At 39.9% G+C, this 12,766-nt stretch overlaps 1 protein-coding gene across 4 annotated transcripts in view; it reads left to right on the top strand.

The window, feature by feature from the left end:
• NRP1 (neuropilin 1) overlaps positions 1–12,766 on the top strand; it is a 114,512-nt gene that overhangs the window by 76,264 nt on the left and 25,482 nt on the right. For all 4 annotated transcript variants that reach the window (XM_075746525.1, XM_075746528.1, XM_075746526.1 and 1 more), the window contains exons 8-10: positions 3,765–3,920; positions 6,735–6,879; positions 8,330–8,661. In XM_075746525.1, the coding sequence (XP_075602640.1) occupies positions 3,765–3,920; positions 6,735–6,879; positions 8,330–8,661 (633 nt within the window). The remainder of the gene's footprint in view (positions 1–3,764; positions 3,921–6,734; positions 6,880–8,329; positions 8,662–12,766) is intronic.

The following is a 12,766-nucleotide window of genomic DNA, read 5'->3' as shown; positions in this document are numbered from 1 at the left end:
CTAGATCTGAGAAAAACGGGTTACCACTGGTCATGTTAACACTTGGAGACCTCTGTGGAGCGGATATACTAAGCTGACTGGTAATCACACAAATAGTTGGACTCTATAAGCATAAGCCTCCCAAAAGCATGAGAACATCCTATCTGTTCGGTGACACAGCTGTATTAGAGCTGCTGTGCTTTGCAACGATTCCTCCAGCTAACATATTACAGAAGAGCTGTGTCTTACCACAGCTGCATCTTGGTACCTTCAGGTTCCAGTTGTTAAAAGCAGTTGGTATGATTGAATGTCAGCTCTGAGCAGTCCCTGTGACATTTAGAATGTGTGTTTTATGCACTATTTTGCATTTTACTGAAGGTAAACTTTCAAAAGACATCGGAAAGAAAACAAAATACATCACAAAGTGATTAATGAAGGTGAGCTTAACAGCCCCTTAAGATGTGTCATGCAGTTTCCAAGGTAGTCTTCTACATAATTTATTTCTATCACCTCACTTAGAGAAGAAGATTAGTAAATTTAGAGCTTGATTTACAAACATACTTAGGCACCACAGAGGGGTGCTCAGTGTTGCAATTCTGTTTGTATGCACCTGGAGAGGAGCAGTTCCTCCAGAGGCCACTGCAGAGAACTGTCAAAGGGAGGAAAATGCCTTAAGCTCTACCTCTCTCCTCCATCTCTGCTCTGAGACTTGAAAACTCCAACCCTTCCGCTTCTCTGCTGCTTAACCCCACCTTTCTTGTTCGCACTGCTCCTTTCTCACAAAACACTGATGGAGGAAGTTTATTCTTTTTTCCTCTATCAGCTTGTGAGCAAACACCCCCCTGGCATGCAGAGGTCGGGGGTTACAGCTTGCTTTGCGAGGGGTTTAAAGCTGTGGCACGCAGCTGAACACTCGAGCCATCAGCCTCCAGGCGCTCCAGGAGAGGACTGCTGTTGACATAGTTCCCATTTTCAAGAAGCACATAAAGATTTGCTGATCCGGAGAGAGCACCTCTGTGTGAAGAGATGTTCTCCCCAACAACAAGAGAAGCCCCCCCTCCTGTACTGTATGACACAGTTACTGGAGCCAGGAGCGCTGATGAGGTTCCTTCTTCCCTACCTATAGGCAATAAATTAGATGTCTTCTCAGAGTCCCTCTCTCCCCCAGTGAGCTGTTAACTTCTGGCAGGAGAATTTCTGCCTACCTTTTGAATTCTGCCGGGTTATAAGCACGAAGGTGGTGTCTAAAGGACACGAAGGTGTGTGTTTAGGACTTACTTCTGGGCAGTGGAATAGATGCTATAGGATATTCAGTGCTGCAAGAGTTACGGGGGTATATTGAATACCAGCACTTGGGACTGAGCAAAATCTGGGCACCTGAATTTCTTTGATGGGACAAGCCTGAGTCGTCTGAATGGTCAGTGACCGGTAGGTGTAATTGTTAGCTCAGGCATCAACTAATCAAAACTTCCCTAAACCCCTGATGTTAAATTTTAACTTGGCTTCAGATACCTAGAACTCTTGTAATAGGCCATTGCTTGACTTTATTCACAATGAAGTACTTACTGTATATTAAAAAGCCCCTACTAGAATCATTTCAAATCAGTTGGAACAGTACAGGCTTGGGACCCTAATCATTTCAAAACTGAAGAGCTGTTTCAAATTGTAAGAGAAGCAGATCATTTAAATAACTTAGCTCTGCACTCCCTCAGACTTCCAGATTTTCAAGTGCACTTCAGCCTGGAAGTGAATGTGGTATTGGACATAACTCAGTGCAGCACACTTTACAATCAGCGGAGTACAGTTTGGAGAGCATTTGAAGTTAAGCTGAGATTGCTCAGAGCAATGATGCCCAGATTCCCCCATTAACTTTCAGATTGCAACAATCTAACATCTGAGACTCTCTAGTTACTTTAAATCACTTGATTGTTTTTGTAAGGCGGTGCTGGGATTTTTTATTTTTTTTAAGACTGAATTTTTTTATCACGACAAAACAAAGTGTTGCAGTATTTCACCCCAAAAGACAAGGGCTAAAATGTTACGTATAGACTATACCAGCCTTAAAAACTGGGGCAGGGGCTTTGCCCTGAAAGCTAGTTCTATCTGCCACACACAAGGCTGCTATTCTTGTGTTGGAAGGCTTCAAAATGCCTTCCATATGACATGGGCATTGAGAGAGCAGCCAGTCTGTCCTCAATAGCACTTCCTTCAGCCTTTTGAGAGAGAAAGCAGAGCGTGTTGATGTAACTGCTCCAGCGCCTTTGGATATATGACATACATCCAGGAAAAAGGATGCCTGTGGGACACAGGGGACGTATATTCTGCATCCTGCGTACTTTGGAAATAATGAAAAAGCCTGACACATTCATGGGACATTCACTTGAGAAGGGTTAATGCAACCTATTATTTTCCTACTAAAGTCTGGACAACTGAACTTTAGGGGAATAAATTACTCTAATTCATATTTTGCGAATAGTGTCATTTTATATTGAAATTAAATGGCTTGCTTTAGGTAACAAAGAGAAGGTTCTAGCTGCATAGAAAGAGGGTGATGAATTTGATTTTAATTGGTTTGTTGTTATGGCTAAAGAAAGGCTGTAAGGAAATGGCAGGTGTTTCAAAGCTGTGGTCACCAACCTGGCTGTAAGAAAGTTTTGTGCCTAGTTTCAGCCATTTGGCATCTGGACTTGTGCACCAGGACAAAGGATTCTTTTGCCAGCAGAACTGACTGGAGTAACCCCACTCTTGCACTCTACCTCATCCTCCCAGCTATGCCGATAGATCTTCTGGGATGCCGCATGATGAACTAGATGAGGAAACAGATCTGGATGACAAATAAAGAACTGAGGGAGAGGAAGGTTAACCTAAATCATTTGTCCATTTGGTTGCAATGTAACTTCATGAAAGGAGAAAGACAGAGAATAAGTGAAGAAGAGAGAAGGCCTCTAACACACATTCATGTGCACACCGTAGCACTCATTTCTCCCGCAAGTTCAAAATGCCATTATTTTCTAATGAGTAAGGTTCACTACATTTGACAGTTGGAACAGAATTATTGCACTTGTGTTAATGCTTCTTTCTGTTTTCTTCAAATACATCATATGGTACAAGCAACTCATTTGCCTTTTTCCCAACAAAATCACAGTGATTTTTAATTACCTTGTGACTAACTGATACACTGCAGGATTCTTTTCTCCTCTTCTGTTTGCAAATGATGAACTCCTGGGTTTTAGCAGAATTCTTGTTATCATTCCCTAAGTGCATTACTTTGGCATTGTACGATTAAATTTCATCCCATTTCTCATACTCCAGTCCTCAGGGTCATTCACTTCTCACTGCATGACTCTCCTCTGTATTGACAATGCCTTGCAGCTTTGTGTCCTCAGCCAATTTCATTAGCATCTGTGCAAGGTAGTTAATGAAAGTATTAAGTAAGATTGTTCACCATAATGGTCCTTGAGGAACTTCTCCAGTAACTTCTTTGCAGTCTGATGGTTCCCACTTGCACTGATGGGGGTCTCTGGTTCCTCCCCCATAGAGGAAAGATAATTCCCTGGCACGTGAATAGCCCTCCTGGCTAATTAGCAAATGTTCCTGTCTGCTATGATGACACTGTTTACAAAAGAGGAGATTATGGCTATGTTATTATCAACAATATGCTGTGATTTCTTTTACATAAAATCCTTATTACCTCTGTAAAACATGGCGGGGCAGAGGGAGTGTCACTTCTGCGTTCCTGTTATGCTCTGAACTGATTGTCCTCATGTCCCAATTCCTTACCACAGGTAGATCTAGGCCTTCTCCGCTTTGTTTCTGGGATTGGGACCCAAGGAGCGATCTCAAAGGAAACAAAGAAAGAATATTATCTGAAAACATACCGCGTAGATGTCAGCTCCAATGGAGAGGACTGGATTACACTGAAGGAGGGAAACAAGCCTGTTGTAAGTCTTTTCTCTTTTACCTCTCTTTGGCCAAGAAATAGGCTGTTGAACTGTTTGGTTAGTATCAGTTGTTAAAAAGAGAGGAATAAGGTATCACAGGTTTAATCAGCATGATCAGGGTTAGCAGTATCCCAAATCCAAAAGATAGCTGTTGTCTCAGTAGTAATGGGCCACAGAAATTGTTTATCCAAAGCCTGGAGCAGCTGAAAAGTATGCAAGGTGCTGCCCCATCTGTTGTACCCATCATAATTTGGGTGGTTTGGGTCTTTTCCCTGGAGTGTGCTGCAGTTTGCCAGAGATTTTCTATGTGACCTTGAGAAAAACATTATGGGAAACCTTTTAAAAAATAGGTAGGTCCCTTATCTGCAGTGAAGCTCTGGATATGCAGTGTGTCAGCTCCTCAGCTCCCTGTGCATAGCCATGCCTTCTTGCAGGAGTGCTAGCAGGTCATTAGTAGTTTGTTAGACTTCCAAGTGTCTCAGTGATGGGGGTCATGCAGACAGATAATTAGGCACATCTTTCCATCCTTACAGATTTTTATCACCTTTCCATTTTATCAGCGGATTTGCTCTTTGTGACCTCGTAATGAAACAGCTTTAGACACTCGTAAGAAAAATCTTCATTATCCTCTATCATGAGCATAAAGCTCGTTACTGAGAAGTCAGTTCTGCTCCAACTCTCACATGAATAGTCCCAGTGAGGCTGTGCCTCCCTTCCCACCTCACTCAGGATGCACCCAGGAGCAGCATCCCCAGGCACTGCCAGGGACTGACGCAACTGGAAAGGTTTTGTGGTACCTCCCTTCAAAATAGCTTTTTTGTGACCCTTCTGTGAGGATCCAGAAGAGCTATGTAATATTAAACTCTATCAGTGTAACCATATCTACCTCTAAATATTTGGTTACTGGTTTGTCCCTGATTCATCTGTAAGTTCTATGCCAAGTCCACTGCATTTATCTAATCAAAATGGTAGCAGTTTAACACATACATCCCTCTTCTTTGAAGCACTTTGTAAAACAATAAAAAATGAACGCTGAAAGCTTCTCTTTGACAGGTATTATCCTGGTTTTACAGACAAGGAACTTTAGAAGGTCAAATGCCACAATGTGGGCACTGTGTAATGATGTATAAAGGTACAATAACCAACTTGCCCAAAGTCACAAGAGGAGCCAAGGCTGTGGCTGGTATGAGACACAGGGTTTCCTGCCCCTGGTTCCTGTAATCTGAACAAATGCCTCTTTCAAAATCAGACCAGGACTGATTTTCATTACCAATTTCAATTTTTAAACTCTCCAAGAGTGTATTTTACATGCTTAATTATTAAGAACAGTTCCTAAACCTCTTATTTGTTCAAAGGGTTTGTAAAAAAATCAGGTTTCTAAAATGGCAATATTTTGCTGTTGATCAGGACAGAAACTACTGTCTTTATTCAGATGAAAACTTAAGGAGACTTGGCTACTGAAGGAACAACAAAAGCAGGCAGCCGCAGATCTCTTCAAGGTAGCCTCACACAAGTGTTGCACTAACCACATATAAAGAGTTGTGTACTTTTGAGAAGAGAGTCATTTCCTCTGCCAGATGCAGACCTTGAGAAAACTACAGCAGGTCCTCCAAGAGAAAAAAAAGTTGCTGAAAAGAAATGTAGCTCCATTTAAAATCTTTTGCTGGATATGAAACTCCTATATTAAATTACTTGAGATATAACTGAACCTGATGAGTTGACAGCTGTGCGCTGCTGGCCTCCGCTCCAAATCAGTGCAGTTATTGCAAGTAACAAACAGGAAAGTAGACAGTGTGTGTAAGAAATGGGAGAATCTCCCATAAAAGGAGAGGGGTTTATATCCATGGAAAACAACAGGAAATTGGTCCTCTCTACGTGAGGAAGAAGCAGGAAACTGAATCACGTTCTTTGGACTAGAACATTGCAAGGTTTCAGCTCTGCTAGGAAGGAGTGTGTCTGCAGGATCCTCAACATGAAAGCACAGCACAATGCTGTCCCTTCTTGTGGAAGTCTCATTGTTCATCTAATTTGACTGTTAGCCTCAGGGGACGCAGAGAAAATCTTAGAACCTGCTATATAGATTTTAAATAGATTTCCACCTCAGTATGCAAAGAGAAAGAAAGTCTGAGTACTTGTTAAAAAGGATTTAAAAATGGAAGGTTAACAAAGCAAGGTTTGCACGATACACTCTGCAAAACTCTTAAGCCCAAGGACAGCAAAACAATATGTGCTTTTATCCTAACTCCATATAGGATTTTTACATGGTCTTATTGAAATCCAAACCTTTAATTTGGGCCTGAGATTCTGTAGCTTTTTGTGTCATTCTACGAGTGTATGAGGAATAACACTGTCCTAATGGGGCATTGAGGGATTTTTCCAGGACACAGCAGTCCTTGGTTGGCAAAGACCAGTGTATATCATTCCTGCATATAGATCTGGGCATTAGGAACACCTCAAAATAGGCAGGGAGTGGAAAGACCCTTGTTGCACTCAGGTGAGCTCCTGCTCTTAGGATGGCCCTGACTTCTGCTCTGCTCTGCAACGTTATGGTGTGTTGTGGGGCTCTGCAGGTGGCAAGTATTTTTTAGTATCATTACCTTACATCTTCTTTTTTCCTCTCCAAGGAAAGCTTATCTGTCTGAAAAATTGGGTTAGGAGTTTAATGAAATAGCTTCCAATGCAAGTCTTTTGTCTTATCTCCCCCGAAAATAGCCCTGGTTAGACCTCGTATCATAACTATCTGTAAACTATAGAATTATAAGCACCATTTAAGAGAAAGCCTAACAAATATATACTTTTTCTTTCCACACAAAGGTGTTTCAAGGGAATAGCAATCCCACTGACGTTGTTTACAGACCTTTTGCCAAACCAGTTTTAACACGGTTTGTGCGAATTAGACCTGTGTCTTGGGAAAATGGAGTATCACTGAGATTTGAAGTTTATGGGTGCAAGATAACAGGTAGGTCTTGGTTTTAAAACCAAAGGAATTTATTGTGCCTATGCTGTGGGGTTTATTTTTCTGAGTGAAATGCATCTTCACTATTTCCACTGTGGTCTGAATGTAGAAATGTTAAAAAAAAAAAAAAAAAAAAGTGAACCACGACAACCCAAATACCCGGTGTTATCTGAATGTTGTTCTGGCATTATCTTTTAGGTGTTCAGCTTTAAGTGAAAAACAAATAAGGTTTAATTACTTGTCTTGCAATTATTTGCAATTATGATAATAATTTAATATTTTTTACAAAGTTGATTTTTCTAAAAAGTATCTAGTGCCATATTATAGCACAATACAGGTCATTGGCACTAATTTTTAATAGTTCTATGGATATTTTTTTTTCCCTCAAAGTGTTTCTTTAGTCTTGAAAATGTTTCTTAGAATTGGGTTCCATACATCAGGAAAATAAGATTATTGATTAATAGGTTATAGAATTCCAGGTCATTCTACAAAATCTTTTCAAATTAGATAAAGGTAATACCAGCAGAACTACTGTTACATTCTATATTGGAAATCTTCATTCCTTGTTAGCACCTTTTCCTATTTCTAATTTATATTTATGTGGGACCATAAAAGAATCATAGAATCATAGAATTGTTTTGGTTGGAAAAGGCCTTTAAGATCATCGAGTCCAACCCTTAACCCAGCACTGCCAAGTCCACCACTAAATCATGTCCCTAAGCACCACATTTACACGTCTTTTAAATACCTCCAGGGATGGTGGCTCAACCACTTCCCTGGGCAGCCTGTTCCAGTGCTTCATAACCCTTTCTGTGAATAAATTTTTCCTAATATCCAATCTAAACCTCCACTCGTGCAACTTGAGGCCATTTCCTCTTGTCCTGTCACTTGTTACTTGGCAGAAGAGACCAACACCCACCTGGCTACAACCTCCCTTCAGGAAAAGGTAAAAGAAGCAACTATTTAGCTTCTATGTCATTCGAAAAAGCCTGAGAGTGCAAAGAAATACAACAGGAAAATCCCAAGTTCAGCAATAAATTATATTTTACAGCATATGTAAAAGATTTCCATTTCCAATGTCACCAAAATTAAGTAATCTGCAACCAGGTTTTGGCTGATTTTGGAAGTTTTCTCTAGGGATGTATTCACAAATTCAGATGTGACCCCTGCACTCTTTGCCTTAGCAAAAAGAATAGAAAACAAGAATAGAATAGGATTTTCTGATCCTTTTGGTTCTCATCAAGCCAGAAATACTTGTGGTATTTTTGTACTTCCTGCCAAAACTAGGATGTGCAAGTTTGAACAAATGAAAATTATATACAAATCCAATTAGATTATTTTGGATAGAAGAAAGAAATAAGTAATTGCTTGCGATAGTTGAATTGACTGATGTGTCCTGTTTCTGTTTTGGTGCTTGTTCAGATCAACTATTTATTTGTTGTTTTCTCTGTAGATTATCCTTGCTCTGGGATGCTGGGTATGGTGTCTGGGCTCATTCCTGACTCTCAGATTACTGCATCTACCCAAGTTGATCGAAACTGGATCCCAGAAAATGCTCGCCTCATAACAAGCCGTTCAGGGTGGGCGCTCCCACCAACTACTCATCCATATACAAATGAATGGCTTCAAATAGACCTTGGTGAAGAAAAAAAAGTGAGGGGCATAATTGTCCAAGGAGGCAAGCACCGAGAAAACAAAGTATTCATGAAAAAATTCAAAATTGGCTACAGCAACAATGGATCAGATTGGAAAATGATCATGGATTCCAGCAAGAAAAAGATAAAGGTAAGGAGGAAAGCTGTACACTAAAAAGACATTGCATTAAAAAAAAAAAAGTTTGTGTTAAATTTCTACACATCTATCTCTGACCTTAGAAAAGGCAAACAGCTGGGATGAGGCCAAGCAGGAGGACTCCTAGGGCAGCAGCCCTGAGGGATGCTGTGGGAACCATCCCATGCCTGAGGGTAGGAGATGGCCTTAGGACATTCGCCTCCATGGCAAAGGTTTTGTTTATTCTACAGCTAGTTCAGGCTTGATTTCTGACAAGGGTGGTGTGCCTCTGTGGCCCCTAGGCTACTGCAAAATCCCATGCAATGGCAATATGCAACACTGCCAAAAAAGTAGAGTTTCCTCTGCAGTGTTTCCACTGAGAGTGAACGAATTTATTTGAGACACTGAATTAATTTTCCTTTGCTGCTTTTTTGTCTGAGCTGTAGAATGAGAATGGTGTTCTTTAACTCAATGGGGTACCTGTTGGATTTCTGAACTGCCTGTAGACTGCTCTGAGAGCTTCACAGGCTCTCTGTAATGGTCTGATCCAAGTCCCATTGAAAGAAAGTGACAGCAGTTCTGGCCTGTTGTCCCATCCAAAGTGAAAAGTACTATCGTACTCTAACAAGCGAAGCATCTTGGAGGTTGCTTGGGAAAATAGGGCAACTGGTTCATAGGTCCAAGCAGAACCTGCAAGACATTTACAGAGGAGGGCCAAATGAATTGCTGGGTTAGATGCCAAGGAAAAGAAAATGAGTGAGGCCTAGAAAAGTTTCTGGGAATGTACCTATTTTGGTTTGCCTTTGAATATAGGCTTTTCAGGACATGACTGTTTAGCTTATTTACCCCAGATCCCATTTATTAGGTCTTCTATCCTGTTTTGTTATCATCGCTCACAAAGTGCATTTTTGCCTCAAGAGGCATAACCCTTTTTTAGTCCTCCTACCCTGATCCTTGAGGAAAACAGTGGGCATGCAGTCCGGTTCAGGAACTGGTGCTGCAGTGCTGGGGTGATCAGGGAATCATCTACCAAGAATGTGTCCTCAAAAGGCAAATCGGTGTGGTGCTTGGCAGATAGGAACCCTGAGAGTTGCTCCATATCTCAGCTGCGTTAGTCTGAAAATTAGATGTAAAAGCTGTTTTGCTATGTAGACTCATCCATTGGACAAACCTGTGTTTCCTTAAAAGAAAAGCTGAGTGGGCCCATGGATGTAGCTTTTCCAGGCACATTTGGTAAATATTGGACTTCATTCTCTCCTGTTTTAATCTCACTGAATATGTCTGCATTTTCTCACTTCTCATCACTTTTCATCATTTGTTTTAGGGATTAAAACTAAATGAATTCAGCCTTTGCAGTCAGCGCCTTTCTCTTGTTACCATGAGTTTTGACTTCATCATAAAGTGTGAAGAGAGTGTAAATCAACAATGGGATCTAACCATTTTCTTTCTAAAATAGATGTTGTTTTGACATGTACTTCTTCACTGTGGCTCAACGAGGGAAAAAAATAATGCCATATGCTTTCAAAGCAGTGCGCCGTCTGCTGCATGGCTCTCTGTTTTCTAATACAAGCACTTGCCGTCATTGTCAGAAGTTAGCAGTTTGACAAGAAAACTAGTGTGCTAACTAACGCACTGAGCCCATCCTCAGCTTTCATCACTACCAGAAATTAACTTTCAAGCTTAATGGAATGGAGAGGGCTGGAATTCAAATCTCTTGTGGCATAATTATAATCCTTCCGAAAAATTCAAGACATTTAATAAACTTTCTTCCAAAGCACAAGTTGTCTTTAAAGAGAATCAGATAAATCCTATGATTTGGGAGTCTGAGAGATTTAAAATGTTAATACTGGAATGTAGAATTTTTAAATGTAAGTGAGCTCGATGGGACAGCATTCTATAATGAGTCACAGCAGGAATGTGGATTAGAAACAGCCCTGTTATATGAAATGAAACACATCATTTCACTTGGTTAAAGTCTTGACTTTCAATAAACAACTGCATTTTGGGAAAAGAAAGAGCAATGACGAGCTAAACATAACAACGGAATATGTCCTTGTTTCTCAACGTGATCTTATCATCAGTGCCTGCAGCTCCTTTCACTAAGACTGCCATAACCCTCTCCTCTGTGGCTGACCCAATTTCTGCTATTTTTGAACGTGCAGAAGTTTCCCCCTTTAGCCTAGCTCAAGCACTCAAAGGACTGAACATCACTCAAATCCTCAAACAACCACACAGAACCCCATTTCATTTCAAGATACAATTTGTATTTCTTCTCCATAGTCTTACTCAAGCTTATTCCATAAAGTCATCTTTCTCTTTCATACTTCTTTCCTCCTTCCACTTACCTACTGATGACTTTTTTGGGGGTTTTTTACACTTCCTCTCATCATTTCTGGTACAAGAAACTTCTGACTATCCTGCCATTTGGAACAACTTTTTTAAATTTTTCTGCCATGTTTATTTTGATTTTAAAAGATATTAGCAAGAATTTTTTCCCTCTCATCAGTTTAGCTTTTCTTTTGTTTAGCTATTATTTATTATAACTTATCTTTGTAATGAAGTAAAGCAATTTGTGACACAGCCTGTATAAAAGACATTCACAAAGTGAAGTTTTACTGTGTGCTCCTCTCTCCTCCCCCACAAAGAATATCAGTACGTGTTTTAAATGAACAGTCAAAATTGAATCACAGGCAGCTCTGCACTACAAAGGACAATGATTCAATATAATTATGATTCAATATAATTCTAGATGCCTATTGAATTCTAATGTCTATGTGTCAGTACTCCAGTACTGATGTCTTTTATAAAACAGTTTTCATTATTATATGTTGCTATTAAGACTACTATTAAAAAGGAAGCAAGGATTCCGCAGATACATGTGTCTGTCTACTTTTTACACATAAAATGGCATTCATTCTTTCTTATATGGTAGGTAGCTTTTCTGATCATTTGCACTATATTGCTATTCAAATATAATAATATGTAATTGCATGTTAATTAGATCTGACAGGCTATCTACATGTGAATTCTTGACAACTATCTTCCAAGCACTGGCAGAACACCAGGTCAGCCAGTGCCCCTTGAAGCCACCTTGGAGGTACAAGCTCCCCGAGGCAATAGGAGCAGAAGCATTAATGCTGAAATTATTTTTTTTAATTTGGTTGGTCATAGTCTCCCATAATTATTGGCTGTTGTGACTGGCACTCTAACCAATGTCCAGAAGGATTTGTGGACCATTGGTTCATAATATAGAGGTGTATAGCAAAAACAAGCAAAGCTTTTAGGACAGCACTGAAAATACAAGCAACTATCAGTTTTACCTATGCTGGTTTTCTGCCTTGGGAAATATAGCCAGCTTTTCCCATGGCCTCTGTTTCATCTGCCCTCAGATCAATAAGAGGAGTTCATTGCAGGTTGGGTTTTGTTCTCATCCAAAACAAAGGACATCTGGTGGTTTCTTCCTGAAGAAGGCTTTGAGGCTTCGCAGCCATGAGTTAGAAGTATCTTACAAATAGCACTTCTAATCCCAAATTTGAACTCCAGTTCAAAGAAGATGTTTTTTAATGTTTTGCCATTTAACTAATTCATAGAAAAGAAAAGTTGAAAATATTTTACTTTTACTTCATTGTTATACACATTTTCATATTTGGTACTTTAGAGTATTCTCTAAATGTCACTATTGATATTCCAAAGTTGTCTTTTTACCATAAAATAGGGTGAAAATAACTCCTTTTACCTATCTTGGGTTATAAAGTCTTCGTGGCAAGGACTGCTTCTTTGTACAATTAATTCATTCTAAGGACCAATCATCTCCATGGAGGCACTGGAGGTGTTGTTATAAGTACAAATTATAACTTGTTCTATATGCAAAAGATCACTGACAAGAGAAGCTGAAGGTATCAAACAAATGCCATTGAGAGCTGCATTATGGCTGAAGAACCCAGAGTGCAACTCAGAGAAGGGATTTTTGTCTGAAATGTACATTTGCTGACCTGCCTTGCCCGTTAGATTATATTGCAGTTTTGTCAGGAAGCAGCTTTCTTCTTTCTTTCTTTTTATTCTTATTCAATAGCAACCTCACTGGAAGAACTCTTGCAGCTACTGTTCCTGGAGTTTAATT

The sequence above is a fragment of the Balearica regulorum genome, chromosome 2, assembly GCF_011004875.1.
Source record: "Balearica regulorum gibbericeps isolate bBalReg1 chromosome 2, bBalReg1.pri, whole genome shotgun sequence".
NCBI classification, from domain to species: Eukaryota; Metazoa; Chordata; class Aves; order Gruiformes; family Gruidae; genus Balearica; species Balearica regulorum.
Note: the sequence above shows the minus strand (reverse complement) of the source record. Positions and strands in the feature narration are given on the sequence as shown.